The sequence below is a fragment of the Trichophyton verrucosum genome (genome assembly GCF_000151505.1).
Source record: "Trichophyton verrucosum HKI 0517 chromosome Unknown contig00263_1.f1.exp, whole genome shotgun sequence".
Lineage (NCBI taxonomy): Eukaryota > Fungi > Ascomycota > Eurotiomycetes > Onygenales > Arthrodermataceae > Trichophyton > Trichophyton verrucosum.
In genome coordinates, this window is record NW_003315477.1 from 1 (window position 1) to 19,383 (window position 19,383).

At 49.3% G+C, this 19,383-nt stretch overlaps 6 protein-coding genes across 6 annotated transcripts; 2 read left to right on the plus strand and 4 right to left on the minus strand.

Annotated features, from left to right (window-relative positions):
* TRV_03098 (transcription factor RfeD, putative) lies at window positions 1-1,563 on the plus strand (the record flags this gene model as incomplete). The annotated part of the gene is made up of 2 exons (XM_003022718.2): window positions 1-234; window positions 383-1,563. Coding segments are annotated over 2 exons (1,415 nt in total), but the record flags the coding sequence as incomplete, so codon positions are not given.
* Window positions 1,564-3,063: 1,500 nt separating this feature from the next.
* On the minus strand, window positions 3,064-6,828 carry TRV_03099 (uncharacterized protein; the record flags this gene model as incomplete). Its single annotated transcript, XM_003022719.1, has 1 exon — window positions 3,064-6,828. The coding sequence occupies one exon, from the start codon at window positions 6,826-6,828 to the stop codon at window positions 3,064-3,066; it is 3,765 nt and encodes a 1,254-aa protein (XP_003022765.1).
* Window positions 6,829-7,232: 404 nt separating this feature from the next.
* On the minus strand, window positions 7,233-8,930 carry TRV_03100 (uncharacterized protein; the record flags this gene model as incomplete). The annotated part of the gene is made up of 1 exon (XM_003022720.1): window positions 7,233-8,930. One exon carries the CDS (start codon window positions 8,928-8,930, stop codon window positions 7,233-7,235), a length of 1,698 nt encoding a protein of 565 aa, XP_003022766.1.
* Window positions 8,931-12,249: 3,319 nt separating this feature from the next.
* TRV_03101 (uncharacterized protein) lies at window positions 12,250-13,471 on the minus strand (the record flags this gene model as incomplete). Its single annotated transcript, XM_003022721.1, has 3 exons — window positions 12,250-12,915; window positions 12,979-13,134; window positions 13,304-13,471. The coding sequence occupies 3 exons, from the start codon at window positions 13,469-13,471 to the stop codon at window positions 12,250-12,252; spliced, it is 990 nt and encodes a 329-aa protein (XP_003022767.1).
* A 1,574-nt stretch (window positions 13,472-15,045) lies between these two features.
* On the minus strand, window positions 15,046-15,594 carry TRV_03102 (uncharacterized protein; the record flags this gene model as incomplete). Its single annotated transcript, XM_003022722.1, has 1 exon — window positions 15,046-15,594. The coding sequence occupies one exon, from the start codon at window positions 15,592-15,594 to the stop codon at window positions 15,046-15,048; it is 549 nt and encodes a 182-aa protein (XP_003022768.1).
* Window positions 15,595-17,955: 2,361 nt separating this feature from the next.
* On the plus strand, window positions 17,956-18,744 carry TRV_03103 (uncharacterized protein; the record flags this gene model as incomplete). The annotated part of the gene is made up of 1 exon (XM_003022723.1): window positions 17,956-18,744. One exon carries the CDS (start codon window positions 17,956-17,958, stop codon window positions 18,742-18,744), a length of 789 nt encoding a protein of 262 aa, XP_003022769.1.
* Between the last annotated feature and the right edge of the window lie 639 nt (window positions 18,745-19,383).

Consider the following 19,383-nt stretch of genomic DNA (forward strand, 5'->3'; position numbering starts at 1 on the left):
AGCAGCAGCAGCAGCTCCAGGCCAGAGAGAAGGATGTCGAGCATCCGGCAGCTACTACGGCTGCGGTGGCGTTGGCGCAGCTGCAGCAGCACCATCGTCTCGACTGGGACTCAGAGCCGGTATTGTCCTGTCCCTCTCCCTTACTCTCTCTCTCTCTCTCTCATTCCCCCTCTCTCCATCTCTCCCTCTCTCGGCCGTCTAGGCTGTTTGATTTTGAGCCAATGGATGCTAATTGTGCGTGTGTGTCTACGTGGTTAGGATGATACGGACATCCGGTCGGTCGAGCTGCCGCCCATCCGTGACTTGAGGGATTCCTTTCATCCACGGCAGCGAGAGCTGCTGCCGTCCATTCTGCATCCGCATCATACCCACTCTCCGCCAGGCCGCTCGTCGACTCTGCCACCCATCAACCGCAACCAGAAGATCCAACGGTCTCGGAAAGGGTCGCTCACGCACTCGCACCCGGCCCGTAAGGCCAAGCACGACCGCAACCGCTCCAAGGACTTCAAGGACTTTAGAGACATCACCCGTCGCCGGTCGCTCAACGAGCGCAAAGCTCTCTCTGCCGAGCCGCAGACGGCCGCCGCCTGGGTCCAGGGCAAGCGATGGGAGGACCTGATCGAGGCTGCCACCTCGGCCACGGAAGTCGACGATCGAGACATCACCCCGGTGCCCCAGTCGCCTCCCCCAACATCGTCGTCTTCTTTCCAGCCTCACTCCCCGTCCTTTAATTCACTGGCAAGCATCAAGCATCGCTCATCGGTTCCCCCAGCGTTCCAGTCGCCGCCAACCTCCAACCAAAACTCGACCTCCATCACTTCGCAACCAGCTGCCGCCACCTCTCACCCGCTTCAGCCGACTCCGTACACCGCTTCGCCGTTGCAAAAGTCACAGACTCCACCACCTTTCCACCGCGATCGAGACACTGACCTCGAGCCGTTCCCCTCTATTGAGTCGAGCATGGACGTCACCAAGCCTTATCTTTCCCCTCCCAGGCCGGTCACCTCTTACCCACAGCAGCAGCACAACATCTACCCGCACCCACACCCTCATGCTCACCACCCGCTCCACCCGCTCCATCCACGCCACCGTCTCTCAAACCCGGCTCCTTTCACCTCCACCTCCGCCTCGAGCTCGACCTCCAACGTCTCCATCTCTAGGGACAAGGATCTGCACATCCACATCTACTGCGCGTCTTGCTCCCGCCCAAAGGCTATCCGGGACTGCTTCGCCTGCACAGAATGCATCTGTGGCGTCTGCAGAGACTGTGTTCCTGCCCTATCCCTCTCCATGCATTCATCTGCAGGCTCCCCTCCGTCTTCCTCCTCCACGGTCGGTGCAATGGGTATTTCCGTTCTCAACCTTGGCCCCACTAGCAGCCCTCGCTCCGGCGGTAGCTCTGCCGTAAACAGGCTGGCACGCAGCAACAGCACCAACACGACAATGTCCAACCACTCGAGCATTCACGCCAATGGCAAACATGACGGTAGGCAGGGCCACGGATGTCCCAGGTGCGGCGTCGTGGGTGGCAAGTGGAGGGCTTTCCAGCTAGATTTCCGATGACGGCCTGATACAAACTGTCAACGACTAACCGGCGTTTCTTTCTCATGCTTCATTCTTCTTCTAACGACCCTAATGCCACGCTATACCTTGCCGCGGATACCACGCATTACGACCTATACAAATAAATACCTTACCAGTTGGTTGGTGGTTAGTCTTCTTTGCTTTCTTTCTTTTTTTCGCTCTCTCACTTAGTCGCCTGCTGATATACACTTACACCTATAGCTCCATTAACTGTCTGCTTGATTCGCTTCACTGCTTATCCTCGCTTACCCAAATCTGCTTGCTTATACGTGTTTACAGCCTCCTCTCGGTCTGACTACACCTCGCTTTCTCCAGTTATGCCTGTTTATTCATGTTCATGTTCATGTTTATGCTTTTAACGCCCCTGTACCACTTCCCAATTCTCCCAATTTTTCCTAGCCTGCCTTTTTCTCTCTCCTTTCTTCATCCCCTTTTCCCCATTTCCTCACTCTATATACACTCTGGTTAAATCCCCTGGTCGGCCGGCGGGTGGTTGGTTAGTTGGTTGGTTGACTTGGTTAACAAGAATTCAGAAAAGACAAAAAACCGTATAAAAAAGATCTCCTTCCCCCTTTCCTACACCCACCCACGCCCCCTTCTACCCTCTAACCCCCCTATGCTTTCCCCGCTACCCTTCCTTTTGGTATTCTGGTTCTGGCACTCGCGTTTAGGTTCTAACCTGGCTGGCCCGGGGCCGTTGGCCTTCTAACGGGCCAAGCTGCATTTTCCTTCTGTCTGTTTTTTGTCACCCCCTTTTTTGTACATACTGTTCTTCTGTTTTTTCTTGGAGCGAGAAATATACACTTATTACACTACTATTATGAATATAGTACAGCACAATCTAATATACGCAGGCAAGCAAGAAGGCAGGCAGGCAAATTGGATGGAGAGAAAAAGTGCCGAATGGGTATTGTGTGAAAGTATCAAAATACATTTTTAAAGAAGACAGGTGTGATGTAGATCGATGAAAATGAGATGAAAGCACTCTTCTGCACTGGACTAGTTGAACTCGAGCTCTGGTTGGTTCGACTGGTCAATCAAACAGTACGAAGATGATAAGCACAGTCTGGTCGGGCAAGAGGTGGTAGGCGGATAGGGAGATGTGGGGTGAAAGGGGTGATAGAGGATGGATGGCTAGTAGTGATGAAGGTAAGTAGAGAAAGAAATAGAAAGTATGGCTAACTCGAAAATAGAATAGGAACGGAATATTGACGGAGAGGGTCCTTATCAAGCAAGCAAACAGAAAGAGAAACGAGACGGCCAATTTGAAGACCAAAAACACTGTGGGAGAGAAGAGGAGATATCAAATCGAAGCAGGACAGAGAAATAATTAAAAGGAGATAGAAAAAGTAAATTGGATGGAAAAGGAACAAAAGGTGAACAATTGCAACCGTCTTTCCAGTTCCGGTTTCAGTTCCAGCGCCAGAATTCAATCATGCATGCTTCTTCTTACTTTGCTTGCCCTATGCAGGACCAGATTTACCTCCATGGCGGCCGTTCGTCTTTTCGAGTACCTGTGGCACTCTCACGTCCGGATCGACCGGCCACTCCTGTTCTAGGGAGAGGAAGCATGCTGCTTCGACGGCTGGAGTGACCGAGAGAAGTGCCTGGACGGGCAACCACAGGTGGAGGCCCAGCGGACTTTTTAGCCCCAGGGCCATCGTTGGTTGGCATAAAACTGGTCCGAGAGCTAGGAACACCAGCATAACTCTGTCTACTTCTTGGGGCAGTAGCAAGTGCTGGTTTAGGAGATGCAGCTAGCTTGGACACTGGTGTTGGAGCAGGGACGCTCGGTACAGGGGTCTTTGCCCTTCGGGTCGGAGTAGGGGGCATTAGTCTTGATGCTGGCCTTGCTGTTGCGGTTGTAATGGTGGAAGAAGCGGATGATGCTGCAGCGGCAGCTTGTTTGCGCAATTTGCTGTATGGAGGAGGATCAAAGACTGATGGTCTGGGTGAGGGGGAGGGAGATGGTGATGGAGCAGTTCCGTGAGCATGGCTGGTACCAGGCTCCAAGGAGCCACGGTCTGTTACGCCGCGATGAAGGCGGCTTGATGGTCTGCCAGGAGCAGGGGATGAAGAGGATTCGCGGCTGAGGGGGCTGCGAAGGCCAAAGGAATAAGTGGACTGGTTGTGAGATGGACGAGGTGAACGAGAAGAGATGGGGACAGGGAGGTTCCTGTTTGATGATGATGATGATGATGCAGGAGGAGGGTTTTGTGGTTTGTAGACGTGGCCTACAACGAGGTCTTTGGTGTTGTATGTTGCGTTCCACCGGGGTCTACCGTCAGGGACGTAGTTTGAATATGTGAGGACAGTCAATGGGTCTACCAATCCTGTCCGCGATGCAGGACGTCCGGAGTGATTGGTAGTGGTTATCTTAGGTGTGCTGACTGCTCGCGGTATAGACGGCTTGCGAGGTGTATGTCCAATGCCGGTAGAAGTTGGGCCAGGCAGAGCAGAATGGCGTTTGAGCTTTGCTGCAGTACCCCTAGAGGCGGTGCTGCCACCACCTGCAACGCTACTTCGCCTGCTGGTATCTTGTATCATGGTGTGGTTGTTAATGTTAGCCGTGCTACCATTGGTGTTGCCGTTTGATATGATGACCGACGAAGCAGGAGAGCTTCCAGGGGTACCGATGCTTCGGCCTGCAGGGCTGTCGAGCGTAAGAATGCTCGAGACAGAATCTCGTAGTTGTCGACTGTTGAGCTCATCCAACAGTGCGTCCATGGCATGTACACTGGCCTGCAGCGCATCAAACCTCGCTGTCAGGTCGGCAAGAAGCCGAATAATCTCACCATTGACAGTCAGTCTGTCATTGATGCCCTTCTGGATGATAGAAAGCACCCGTTCAATAGCTGATCCATAGTGCACTTTCTTTGCTTCAAAGTTCTCTGCACGTTTAGCAAGCGCGGTGGGATTGTTATGTTGTATGCCTCCCTCGATGGCTTCACGCAGCTTCAAGACGCTCCTTTCGACAGACTCGCACATCTTGTGTGCCTGTTTGCCTGCGTTTCTAAACACGATGACCCATCTGTCCTCAGCTAATTCGCGTCTGAGCGCCTCAGAGTCTGTTTCCAGTTTCTTGTAGCCCTGTTCGAGACGAAGTCTTCGGTCTTCGAGTTCTTCGCAGGCGCTGGGGAAGATATCTTTGGCTCTGGACTGGAACATAGAGAGTCTCATGGGTAAGAAGTCAAGGGATGCCCGAAGTGGCTGCATCCGTGCAAACAAGGCCAGCAAGCTTGATTCATCCTGCTGGTTGGCTGTTCCTGGTGTCTGCGTACCAGAAGACATGAAGGATGCAAAATTAAGCCGTGGGTTTGTAGGTATATTTGACGGCGTCTCTTCGACAATGGTCTCAAGCTCGTTGATATCTAGACCTGTTGTTGGCTCATTATCCATCTCCATGACCATGACGGACTTGTGTCTCTTTTCCTCCATTTCAAAGATCATTCTCGACAGGTTGTCAATCTCTAGGCCGACATCTCCGAGTACAGCGTTCCATAGCTCCTCCCATTCCATTGCCAGTTCGACCTGTTCCTTGACTCCATGTAGCAGAGCGCCTACTTTCCCCCAATTCTGAATGGTCTGTTCCATCTGTGTGACAATGTTATTCAGCGATTCGGAGCCAACCTCTGCGATGTCCTCGCGGACCTGGACCTCCTCGATCGCCTTGACATAGACATTGACCAGACATTCGAATTTGGAGACGGCCTTGTCAACATCGTCCAGGCCTTCTCTGCCTCCAGCAGCAGCCCATTCGACGTCATCTTCGGCCTCGAGTCCCCCCAACACCTCCGACGCTTTGTTTGTCCACTTCTGAATCTGGTCTGCAGCACCGCTGAGCGCTCGCACGGCGGCCGGGGCACTCGATATCGACGCTATGCTCTCCTCGAGGGCGGCTGGTTGTGGTAGGCTGATGGATGTGAGCTGTGAGAGTTGGTTGCTGAAAGAGGCCCGGGAAAAGGAGTATATGGAGTCCGGTCTGTTGAGGCCGAGAGGGTTAAAATACGACTCTGACGCGTTTGACCCGGTGCTCGAGTGTCCCAGCGGCGGTGTGTCCTTGGGCGGCGGCGGCGGAGGGATGTCAGAGTCGGCAGCATCTATCGTCGCCCCGTGGCTCATTCCCGCCGTCCCCATGGTACTCAAATGTATATCAGTATCAGTAGACGCGTCCTTTTCCTCCACAGTAGGGAGGATCCTATGATCTACCACCGGTGCTGGGACTAGAACTGGAACTGGTGCGGCTGTTGGTGCGGCTGTTGCTGTTGCTACTGCGTCTCGTTCGGCGTGGTCGTTGGCTTCTGGTTCAACGGGGCTTGTCTGCGAGAGTGTGCGGCCAGAGTCCTGCTCCCGGTGCGGCGCACTCAGTCCACCGCTCCACGCCCGTCCGCGCCGCTGCACCCGGATGGAGAGGTCGACGTTCTGTCGTTCGAGCTCCTGCAGCTGGGAGGCCGGTATTTTCCCCACCGGGCTCTTGGACTGGCTTCGAGCCGACGCAGTGTCAGACTTGCTTGAAGCCCCGTCCAGCAGCTTCACGCGCGCCGCAAGACTGGGCGACAGCCGTCGAAAGATGGACTGTCTGCCCTTGTCCTTGTGCTCTGTAGCCGCGTCTTTCTCAGTGTTTGTCGTAGCAGTATCTAACGTTGCCCTGGCTGTTGTTGCAGCAGCAAAGACCGGCGCTACTCCAGGCGTATCTCGGGTCGACGGTGACCAGGAAGCGATGCGTTGGGCAGCAGAACGGGCAGCAGACGCCCGCTTGGGGAGAAATATCGAGTCGACGGCGCTCGACGGCGACGCTGGAGGGTCTCTCGAGTCTGCAGCAGCAGTGCCAGATCTGTTGCCAGGCCCCGAGACGCCTGGGGGCATTGATACGTCGTCCCGTCCAGCTGCTGGCGTGGCTGATGCTGGCGTCCTTCTCGTCTCTCTCGACTGCGGCTCGCTCGTCCGGCTCAGCAGCGACAGGCCATGCCGTCCCAGCCCTTGTACCGATACCGCGAAGATGTCTCTGCTCGTAGCTGATGCTGGTGCGGGTGCTGTTGTGGCTGTCCTCTGGGTGCGGGTGCGGGTGTTGGTGAAGTTGGCGAGCAAGTTGGTGATCTCGCTCCTGGAACACTTGCTAGCAACCCCTGGAAATTGCACTCTGCCCGCGACGGCGACGACGGCGACGGCGGCGGCCTCTACACGCCCGTTTTTCCCTTTTGCCCTGTTTACGCTGTGTCTCTTGGGCTCCTGGCATTTCGGCATGCTTCTTCTCCCGCTCGGCACCGTGCTGGCTTGTCTACCAATTTTACCGCTACATCAGGGGCTGTGTGTGTGTGTGTGTGCGTATACCATCTTGGTCCCCTTATACTCGCCCGTGTAGAGAAGGACGACAAGAAAAAGGACCATGCTGCAGAGGCATATGATGGTGCAAGACCGGGCAGTTCAATTGCAGATGCATCCTGGCATCCATGGACAGGGACATGGACTGTACGACGTGGTACCAATGGGGATTCATGTCTCGTTACATTAGCCTTGATATTATACTATTGTATATGCATCCAGATATACATATTCCGGACAGAGAGAGAAAACAAATAAGATGGAGAAGAGAAAAAAACAGAATAAGAAGAAGAAGAAGAAGAAAAGAGAAAAAAAAAGGCCCGCCATCATCCGTATGGAGACAGAGTCGAGGGAGACTTTACTGCAGGCTCCTCCTCGCGGGAGCTCCAGTCCTGCATTACTTCCTCCCTCACCGTCCGGCACCACTGCAGGATGGCAGCATCGAAGCCTTTCCAGGCCTCCGGCTTGTCTCCGGTCACAATTGCCATCACATCGACCTCCAGGCGCAGCTCCCAGCGTATCTCGGCCGCCTTGACCCAGAAGCGGAGGTTATCTGCCATCCGGTACGGCTTGTTCACGTCGTCGTGGAACGTCTTGATCGCGCCAAAGGGCCGATATGACAGCTTAACGGCCTCATTGTGAAAGCGTACCAGGTCCCGGCCGTCCCGCAGACGGGCCAGGAAGGGCGTGGGCAGCTCCTGTTTGCTGTCCTCGCTGCTGTCGACGGGATCCCAGGCCGGCAGCGGAGTGACGGCTGGCGGTGTCAGGTTCTGCAGGAATTGATACTCCCTCTCACGCTCGTGGCCGGTCCAATCGCCGCTTGTCCATGTCCAGCTCTTGCGCTTGTGGCGCTCTCCGGCTTCTATCTTGCGTTCTTGCTCGAGCATGCGGCCAATGCCATCGATCCAGTCGAGGATGGACGACCGCTCCTTATCCCTGAGTCCTCCGGCAAACGACCGGGACGCCCATCTCTTTAGGACCTCGAGTACTGATAGAAGCTCGGCCCTGATTTCCTTTTCACTCTTGATCTGGGCCAGGCGCTCTGGGTGTTCGTGGGCCGTATAGTAGATTCGTGCTGCACGTATGGCCAGAGTGACCAGGTCGAGTATGTGCATCCCCTGTATCTCATCCCAGCCCTTGGGCTGCTTCTTTGACGGCGTCTCCTTCTGCTCATCCTTCTCATCGTCATTATTATTATTGCTGCGGTTGCTTCTGTTGTTGTTGTTGTTGTTGTTGTTGTTGTTGTTGTTGTTGTTGTCGTCGTCGTCGTCGTCTTTCTTATTACTTGCGTCTTCGTCTACCTCTATCTCAGGTAGGTTACTGCCGTCCTCCTTGGTAGCAAGCTCACTTGCTGCCAGCTTCTGGGCTGCAAGTTCGTCCTTGCTTGCCGTCAGGACGTCTCTCGCCTTCTCCAAGGCATTCTGTAGATCATGTCTCAGGGCGTTCAGATCCGGTGGCGGCGGTATATAATGCGTCTTTATGCTGTATGTGCTCACAGTCGGCGGCAGCATGAGAGGTTCATGTTCGTATTCATCCCATGCGCCAGCGTCATCGTCCATTCCCCCAAACTCCCCGAACGCCTCGATGGGACTCTGGACCAGATCCCCGTCCAGATGCACTTCCTGGCTCAGCGTGAGCTTCGGTATTTCAGCGTCCGTAGGCTTCTTCTTCGCTCTGGCCATCTGAGCACCTTTCCCGTCCAGCAGCCCGGTCCGGGCAAAGTAGTACTGCAGATGGGCGATGCTCCCCAGGCTCATCACGCTCTCCCGGTTCTTCGCCGACTCTGCAAACGTGGCACCCTGAGGGCGGATGTAGCCTCTCCTGCGGGAGCCGGTCGAGGCAGAGGAGAGCACCGACGACCTAGCATCGCCTGAGAAGTTCGAGATGGACGAGACGGTCGAAAAAGTGCGGACCGGCGATGGACAGGAGGATATTGCTGGCGTCGGCGACAGAGAGGGAGACCGAGACAACTCACGGGCGACGCCCTGAGAATCAGCAGTCGGTATATCAATAGCTTCGCTCATTTTTCCCGTCTGTGTCGTCTTTCTCTTTCTTGTCTGTCAACAAACAACAGTTCCACGGCGTGTGATGGCGAACAACCGATGAATCTCTCTCGACCAAAACAAATCACCAAAAGGAGTTAAACGCCAGAAAGGACGGCCAATCTCCTATCCATGCCAGTTGTTCATAGTAAGTACGGGCAAAATCTCAAACACATCAGTGCATATCCTTGTCGAAGAAGAGGGAAGACGAAAAAAAGTAATCAGGTCACTAAATATTTAGTTTCAGGTCGGCGGTTTCAGGGGCAATCCACTCTATTGGCCAACCTCCGTAATCTTCTTCTGCTGTTGAATCTGATAGTCCTCCTCCGTACGGAGTACTGAGTTTGTTGATATCCGATAGTTAAAATAGGGCTCTCTTCCAAGGCCGGGAGTAGCCATATTGCGATGCATCAGAGGCCGAGCGACCTGGCGAACTGTAAGGCCATTCATTATTCGTTGTTGTAGTTAGCCACACTGCATTCTGGATGGCTGTCCCCTTCTCGCAGCCAGGTTGGCCACACAATTTAGACTTGTAGTTATACGGGACGATCGACAGCACTTCATATCCGTCGTGTGCATTAAGGAAACTCCCCGTAGTATCCGAGGGCTCGTCTCGTGCTCAGCTTGGATATGAAAATAATGTGGTTATCCGTTGGTCAGTGTAGATGGGCGCTGTGGATGACAGGAAACGAAAGCTGCTGTTGAGCCCCCGTTTTTTGCGTGTAACCAGTCAGTGGCTGCCTGCGATCTGGAAACAAGCAAACTAATTGCAGAGCCGAATTAAATCTGTATGCACCTGAGAGGAGACCGTCGCCTCGAATGCCATCATCGTCGGTAAGGGTTCAGGCGTATTGAGAGCGCCCTCTCCCAGACCCTTTCGCCATTCAACCCCTGCAGTTGCTGCCGTGCAAGAAACACATGAAAACATAAGAATGCCCTTAGAGGAACATCTGGGGACAATTATCGGGTTCATCCTGGTTACTATCGTCCCGACAAGGAGACGATGTGCATTCAGGGTCGTCCCATTCAACGGCACCGCACAACCCTAAGCAGAGGCTTAGAACGCGTCTGCTTTATTGACATCTTTTCCGAGATTTGAAGAACACGCTGTATGGGCTGGATGAAGACTGTTCTGGCGTGTTTTATTTATGGCGGTCTAGAAAAGAGGCCAATATCGGAGAGGACGTACCCCATATGGCTTATTTATGTCTCCCCGATGCCCTTCAGTTCCAGCAGGTCAGCTATGTTCGTCTTTTTATGCCATCAGGTGTATACTTAGTTGCACTTAAAGGACCAGAAACCCGGCATGGTTCCTGTCCAGCTGTTGGTGACTGCATCCAGGAGTATATAGATAATTCTTTGGACCAAGTAGGCTCTCGCAAAGTGTTTACCGCTTGTGACACATTAGTATAAATGGAGGATTGTCCGGCCGCGTATTTGGTACGGCATGCAAAAATGTGCGTCCAAATACTATTTTCAACGTGGTCAACCATTGCCAATCTATACTTACCTAGATCCAACCTGCACTTGGTAACTTTTTATATATTTACTTCTACAGACAACCAACCTTCATCTTACGCATGAGAGTTATCAACCAACTAGTGCTCCCTTGGACCCTTCTAATGACGTTCTTCTAGAAATGCGTACACTAAAACATGAATTTATATGTCAAAACGAAATTCGAAAGCTAAGAGATGCCTACACATGCGATATATTGACGTGATTATAGTCGGTGACACAACTTCCAACCATACCATGACCGCAATATACACAAAATACTAATCAAGATGATCTTTCAAGTATAACTTGATCATCCGAAGATACATACCTTGTAGCTAACGTCTTCAACAAGCTGAGAAAAGTGTTTTGTTAAAGGTATGTCTGACCTCTTATCTTCAAACCTCTTTTTCCCAAGGAACGAAATTGTCATTTTCTTTCATGGGCGTGCAATGAGTTTCTGAATTACACAAAACCTGGATGAAATTGAAAACATGTCAGTTATATCTATTATTAGTAATGCCACAATCTACATATATTTCTTCTTACACTCAAGACCTTCATGCGAGTACGAGATGCATTTTTTTGATTTCCCTACCAAGGATTCTATCCATGTGCAACTCGCCAGTAATATAGGCTCAGAAATGTTCCATAGATGTCCTCCATGAGGGTGAAATGAATTTATGTCCTTGCTATAGTGGTAAGGTATGGGTATTTTGTACAACCGCCTTAAATATTACTATGACGTATAAATTTTGTTCCCCGACAAACATCTCACAACAAAGTTATGAAATCTAGTGACCGCCTGGATGATCTTACGCAATCTAATTTTCAATCCGCATTTCAACTTCCACCTATATTTAGTATACCATTATAACCGTCAAGATAGTACGGAAATGTTGAGGCCGAATTGATAGACAAGATTTGCTATAAATGGTCGGAATGATGGCAGAGTAAATAAACGAGTGCTTCTCGGTACATTATCTAAATCTAAGATCCTCCCTGGTTTCTGCATATCTGCATGCATCTCAAGCCATGTATCACCAAGTCCATGCCTACCCCTGTGCCCTGATATTTAAACTTTAAAGTTGCCGCGTAGACGCGTCGAGTTGCACAGGATAAAGTTTACTCTCCACTAATTTGCATTAGTGTAAACTTAAAAACTTTCAACTAGGACAGGTTGGAAAAGGGGCAGAACATACGGAGTATTTGCTAAGGAGTATTCCCTAAGATACCAATATCCAATGAGCATTTCTGGTAGTTGTACTAGGATTACCTGGTTGAGCCATACTTTCATTTAGCTAAGAAGGAGAAAATACGTCTATTTTATGAAGCCTCATCGTAGATATGCAACTAGATTACATACTTATATCACTCGAAATAATCCGAGGTTGCAGTTGAGAGGCTTGCTTTGATAGTACGTCCTTACCCCTAACTAGACAAGAAAGATCAATATGTCTTCCAATCTTGATAATTATCCCTCAGAGTTGTGAAGTTCGTCTATTTTCGTGAAGTGGATAAAGCAGCACAGACAAAAGGTCCTGATCGCTGTCTCGTAATAATTTAATATTCTCCGATGTGTCGTCATAACTACTCAAACAAGGGCGCGGAAACCCACTCTTAATTGACTTATGTTTTATTGAAGGGATGCATAGTAAATTATAATGAATAATCAATAATAGTGTGCTGGTATGTAGGTATACCAACTAACTCGCTGGTCGCCCGTATCTCTGTGCCCCCTGAAATATGGTCTCTATTGGGTAATACAACCTATATAGCAAACTCTAACAAATATGTTAACCATCTAAGCCCCGGCAACAGGAGCTGCCGCAGTGGGTTCGGTGCCAGTTGTCTCGGAAGGATCCTTTTTCTCGGAAGTAATAGCCGCTGCAGTCTCATTCTCCTTTGTTTCTGTCTTATTCCCCTCTTCCTTCTTTTGCCATTTTGGTGGTCTAACCCATTGTGGGTCATGCCAGGGGCCAGCATCGGAGTTCATGCAACCGCCTTCGCATTCACAGGAGCCGCCGAATTCCTTTGGTAGGTTCTCTGCAGGAACCTGCTTAAGCAATTCTGCCTTATATGCAGAACCCAAAATGTGAATCTTTCCAACGGTAACAGGATCAAGCCAGCCCTTGACAACACTCCAGACAGTAGAGAAACCCCATGGTGCATTGATCAAGTACAATTTCCCTAGCCGTTCAGGGTAGTAGTTTTGAGAGACTACAGACACCTGGCGGACGTAGGAATACACCGAAGGCACCTTTGTGAGAGTAACGCCCTTGAGATCCATGATGCTACAACTAGTTTCCACGAGGGAGCCAGCCTTTCGGGAGCAAGCAGGGAGGCGAGGATCAGACACACGTTCGTACTCAACGGCAAGGTTGGTAAGCATACGCTCGGCGGTGGTAATCTTGTACATGGCTGTTAGGTCAATGCCACCGAGTGTCTCGATATAGATAGGGCGACCATCCTAGAAAAAGTTCATCAGATATTAACCATGAGAACTATGTAGTCGGTGTCCCGAGGTTCGAACCTTATCCGTTTTATGGTAGAATTGCTTATAGTACTTGGAAACCTCGGGTTTCTCGGGATAGTCCCAGACAGGGACGAGCTCATCGAGCTTGATTTCTTTCCGCCACTTTTCACAGTCAACGAACCTGTAGGCGGTCAGTGGAATGCTCTGTCCAAGCTAATCTATCTATAGACAGACCAGAATATCCTTAGCCTTACATCTGCTTCGACAGATTTACGTCGAACTTGCGAGCACGGAGGAATCGTAGCTGTCATCCCGCCACGTACTGATTAGCCAGTGTTGATGTTTACCATTTCTTTCACCACTAAATTATGTACTGTCGTACCAATGTTAAAGTGTCAAGGCGTTCTGTATATCCCTCAGCCTCCAGCAGCATCCGTAGCTGGTGGACTGCAGCTATCTCTTGATCGGTCAAGTGTCCGGGGTGGCCATTCTGCGGAGTGGCGGACTGGAAGGGAAAGTCATAGCCGTCGTATTTGGGGTTCAAGTCCATGGTAGCTAAGGAAAAATAGATAAACAGTTTTGAAACAAACGAATGGAGAAGCACCAAATAGCTCTAACGCTGGAGTTTCAAGCTCTGGATAAAAACAAAATCGCTTCGGCCAAAACGGCTTTCGATGTTTTTTTTTTCTTTTTACTTTCTTTTTTTTTTTTTCCTTTCTGGAACTTTTTCGTTGCTCCTATTACGTAATACCTCCTCGGTATATCAATACTCCTATATCCGGCTTACTCAGCTGTTCTGCCCGAACACTGGAGTTTTGTGTTAGAGAGCGAAAGGCAAAGAGGAAGACATGATCTTGTCGCCGGGCTCCTACGAAGTGACACCTGCTCAGAATTATCCTATTTCACGCTTGACGCCTGACTGGGATGCCCAAAATGCTTAGTAGGCTAGTTGAGATACAATGCCAGGCCCACTCTTTTTTGAATATACGAACACCCTGCAGGTCTAAAGCACTCACTCGAATATATTTCCCCTCGATAAATATGTTATTCTTTAAATTGCTTTAAATACTTCTATTATAGAAGGGGTCATATACTGAACCACATATAAAAAGTACAACTACAGAGTATATCTGTCCACCGGTTACGGATGTCTCCTACTTCAAGGATTTAGGAAATGCTACATCGTAAATGAGATATAAGTAAACTCCATTCCAGTTCCAAGGGTGCCTCAAATAACCAATGTTTACTTTGTTTTAAATGAACGTCAAGGCAGCAAGTTGAAAGGTGAGCTCGAGAAGGAATCTTTGGCGCGTTCCCCACAATGTGCGGGCCGAGCCGCTTGAATTCTCCGATAAAAGTGTGTTTAAGAATTGGCGCGCATGCTTTGCATTATGAATAGAGTCTGAGATAAGCAGTGAAAGGTGGGCGTACCTACTGAAATTACGATTATTCCTTATATCGGCATTATCCAACATCAGTATATATATCAGTCGCAGAGATCATTTCAGGATGTCGGTGGCAACTCGTTTGAAGCAAGACAAACTTTTGACCTGTTGACGCCTGAGTTATGGATAACATGTATCTAGTTGTAGAGTTGCGACTACCTTTCAACAATATATTCAGGCTCTTTTGGCCTCGTTTGAGCCATCAGATCTCCATCTTAAGCGTTTATTGCCTAGCTACTCAAAACAGTATGGAGTAGTGAATGTAGAAGACAAAATATGCAAGTCACCGCGTTTAGAAATGTCAAATTGCTGAGACAAAAAGAAGAGCCGGCTGAACGGTGGCAGAGAGAATAGCTAGTTATATGCCTTTAGCAAGAAATTTGCTAGGTAACGAAATGTATATTCTATATGAGAATCCACAGCCGACACGTTCGGAATTTGAATGACGGGCCGGAATAGCACGGCCATCTAATGGTGGTAGGCGGGGTGGGGTTGGGTAACTGGGCCGGATGTAGATATACTCATAAAAACATGAGGGGCTAGCATCGGCTTCAGGTACTGAAACACAACATATCTATGCGAAGTGAACAGACACAAACAAATATATAGCCCCAGACTTGACTAGTCGACCATAGGAATGAAAAGCACTAAGCAGATAGTCTACCGTCTCGCATTGGGACTAGTTACCAAATATACGCTCCTCATCTTCCTCGTTAATATATACGCTTAACCATAGCTTAGTACCATTTCTCCGGGCTTCAGCCAGCTGAGTTTCTCCCTCTGGATTTCCGTCGAGTACAAGCCTCCATAATCCACAGAAGGTAGTAGCATAGTAAGATGGTTGTTCATCATCGTCGTATCCCTGAAGGGGATCCCCAAAAGATGTAGAGCCCCCAAGCATCTGGGGGCTAAATCCATTGCAAATGGCACCAGGTATATGTAAAACGACGTCCAGTATGAGTGTATTAACCTCTGGGTTATCTGGAGACCTTGGAACCTTTAACTCAACACTTCCAACGCCGATAACACGTGCGCCAGTGCCAGAAGCTAGTGTCACTGGTCTGATATGACGGTATGTCTTGAAGGAGGATCGGTTTTTGGCATAGCTGATGCCGCTAGTAATCATCCAATCGAAGCAGCGCTGTTTTGGAGGGTTGTTTTTCCGGCGTTCTAGCTTGCGTTTCTTGTACGCTCTGTTCTCTTCCCAGTACTCTCCAATTTCACCCATTTCGCACGTAACGGCCGTTACTTGACCCACTAATTAGTAGGTAGAGTTCTCATTAACAAATGTTATATCATTTTGGCTTGCAGAGGGGCAATTGATAGGTACAAGGGAGAACAAACACATACGTGATTGTGGAAACGAGAGTGAGTCCAGTGTAGTATGCAGTTGAGCTTACTCCGTACTGCGCTGTGTAATTCACTGCTTAATGATATATCCTGGCAGACGCTGCTTGTCTGGCCAGGATCATGACAGGCAACAATTTGTGCAGTTCTGCGGCGGGTCTCTTAACCGGTCGCTATAGTTGATACGCGCTATCATTGGTTTAAATTTAATTAATACTATTGGCTAAACCTAATAAATGAACGCTGGTAATTGGACCAGATTGGTTAGGAGATGATAAAAGACACCAGAGAAACCGAATATTTATTTACTTTGATAGCTTTTTAGGGTCGAGTTAAAGGCGTTAGCTCTGTAAATGAGATCTAAATAACACTGAAAGATCGATGATTCACTCCGTATTGCGTCCAAAAGTTGACTAGTTAGCTTACTCTGGCCAAAAAATAAAATAAAATAAAAAATAAAAAAATCACGTGCCTCTCTATGACTGCATTTTAGTGCCGTGCAACAACAAGATATCAAACAAAACCAACTCCTATCAACCCGAGACAGCCAGTTAAACATATAGAAAGGTGCATACTGCGATCCTCTAATTCTGCGTATAATGGCTAAGAGAGTAAGTTGGAGTCTTACATATCTTAATTATCCCAGCTAACTACATACATATTAATTGCCTTAGATAGCGTTCGAGGTTTACGGGCTCGTCCAAGGTATGTTGAACACAACTTGAGATGCGAGAGCAAACTAACAGGTCCACTCCAAAAGGTGTCTGTTTCCGGTATCGCAAATCTTAATAATTAAATTTGATCGTCCTAGCTGTAGCTGACGAACATATCAGTGATTTCACTCAGAAACGAGCCAACAGCTATGGAATAACAGGCTGGTGCAGAAACACCACCCAGGGATCCGTGCGTGTCTAAATTGTGCACAACATACCATTGCACCTGGACTAACCATGTAAACAGGTCCAGGGTGAGGCTCAGGGAGAAGAGGAGCCACTTGGCAAGCTGATGAAAGACATCTCTTCAGGCCCAAGCCACGCACGGGTAGACGGAGTTGATAAGACCGACATCGAGCTCAAGGAGGGTGAGACGAAGTTCCAGGTTGTTCGGTAAAAGGGACACTCGGCCCGAGAGTTGGATTTGTCCTACTTTCAAACCCACCTTTACTCTGCGAAGATAGTTGTGGTTGGCTGTAACATGTATAGTGACCTAAGCTATATTTGGCTGTCCAGCAAAAGGATTAGGGAGCAACGGAGTACGTGTACGTATCCTCCGATCGAAATACCTGGGGCTAGACAAAGGGCTATGAGAGGATATGTCCGATGGATCATCTGAAGTAGCAGAAATTTTCTGGCGCTGAACCAGAGGGCTGAGCTAACTAGCGAATTGATATCATTCTCTGGCTGAATCGCCCGGGATCTCTCGGAAGTGTCAGGAAGAGTCATAACAATCGAAAAATTTTCCCTCCAAGTTTCAGTGCACAGCGGCCGACTTTTCCTTCGTTTACTCGCCTTTTCTTTGTCGCTAAGAGTGTTGCTGACTTTTACTGCCGCCTGTCTCTTCTCTGTGCTTTTTGTATGCTTCTGCAGCAAGGTAATAACTGGCGGCAAAGGTCCCCCGGCCCTTCGCAGCGCGTTTAAAGTGGCCAAGCGATGCGGGTCTTTTCGGAGCTGGAATCCTGCTTAGGTAATAAGGTTATTCCTTATGACATCATCCCTTTTTGTTATTCTTTGGTTCGTTGTGGGCTCGAAGAATCTTATATAACAACAAGGGGCAGCAGTTCCTGGAAGAAGCCAATTCTATACCTTGGTATTCTTCTGTCCAGCATAATAAGGATTACTGCAGTTACTACTGATTTTTACCACTACGCCTTCATTGTCTACTATCCGCTGTTGCTCCAATGCACGCTCCAACACCTGCCCCCTTAAGAGTCCTCGTCCAGGGTTCTGGCGCAAGACTCCTCTCACAAAAGTGCCTAAACAGTAGCTTCAGGCCCTCAACATTGGCTATTGGGTTGCGAGGAAACTCGGCTTCACTCTATAACCAGAACAGCCATGACCAGGGGCGAAACTTCTCTACTACTTCCCCAGCAAGGCTAAAGGAGTTCTTCGCTGCACCAAAACAAACAAAACGAATAGTTGAGACTGAGTCAGCCTTCGAACACCCTGTGTAAGAAAAAACTCCCTCAAGATACTCATAACAGGACATTGTAACTAACGTAACGTTTAGCTTCACTCAGAAACAAATGAAAGATATCATAGTTGCCCATAGAGAGACGAAAAGCTGGTCGGACTGGGTTGCCCTGGGTACCGTACGTCTCCTCCGATGGGGAACTGACCTGGCTACCGGCTACAGGCACCCTAAAGCAGGCGAACCAGCACCGCCCAAGCACTTCCAGATGAACGAACGAAAATGGCTTATCCGCTTTGTTTTCCTGGAGACCGTGGCAGGCGTCCCTGGAATGGTTGGAGGAATGCTTCGGCACCTTCACAGCTTAAGGAAGATGAAACGTGACAATGGCTGGATCGAGACACTCCTCGAAGAAGCATACAACGAACACATGCATCTCCTTACCTTCCTCAAACTTGCTGAACCAGGTTGGTTTATGAGGCTCATGGTACTCGGCGCTCAAGGCGTTTTCTTCAACGGTTTCTTCCTCTCCTATCTTATCTCGCCACGAACGTGCCACCGATTCGTTGGATACCTAGAAGAAGAAGCTGTTTTGACATACACACATGCCATCAAGGACTTGGAAGCCGGTAAACTACCGGCTTGGACAGATTTGCCGGCACCGGATATTGCAATTAAATACTGGAACATGCCTAAAGGAAACCAGAAAATGGTTGACTTGCTTTACTATATCAGGGCTGACGAGGCCAAACACCGAGAGGTCAACCATACGCTGGCTAATCTGAACCAGAAGATCGATCCCAATCCTTATGCTGCCAAGTATGAGAATCCGGAAAAGCCTCATCCTACTAAATCTGCCGAAATTGTCAAACCCACCGGTTGGGACCGACAGGATGTCATCTAGGCATCCTTCAATTTCATTTTTACTGCTCGCCTTTGTCGTATTATTTTAGGGATTTTTTCGGCCCCTTTTCGACGCCACCAGAGCTTTGTGACTGTATTTCTATGGGTATGGTGCTCGGAGTTTTGGGCCTACGGAAATTCTCCATTCTGAAAAAGCGGAGTTTAGAAGATTAACCTCTACCAAGCATTCAATATTTAGCGCATTATTTTTAATTCATTTCATAACACTCCTTTCCTATTTCTTTTACTTCTTTTCTTGGCCAGACTTGCTAATATACTCATACTTTCTTTGAAGAGTGTTCCATGCCTCCGATGCCACTACCTTGTTTTAATCCCCCAGGGGGTATGGATGCAAAACTTGACCATCTACAATCTCTCGTCAGTACGTTGATGACTTAACTGCTATACTATCATAGGACTCACAGTATAGCGAGGCTTCCTTGCTCGCCAGAAAGATGAAACTTGGAGCGACCTCGCTGGGCTGGCCGGGCCGACCGATTTGAGAGCCGGATCCAAATCCTTCCATTTGTTCAGCTGGTCGCGAGGCAGGCTGGATAGGTGTATGAACCGGGCCGGGACTAGGCAGAACATATTAATATTGCCATTCTGCGCGAGAAAGAAGTATAGTAAAGATATGATG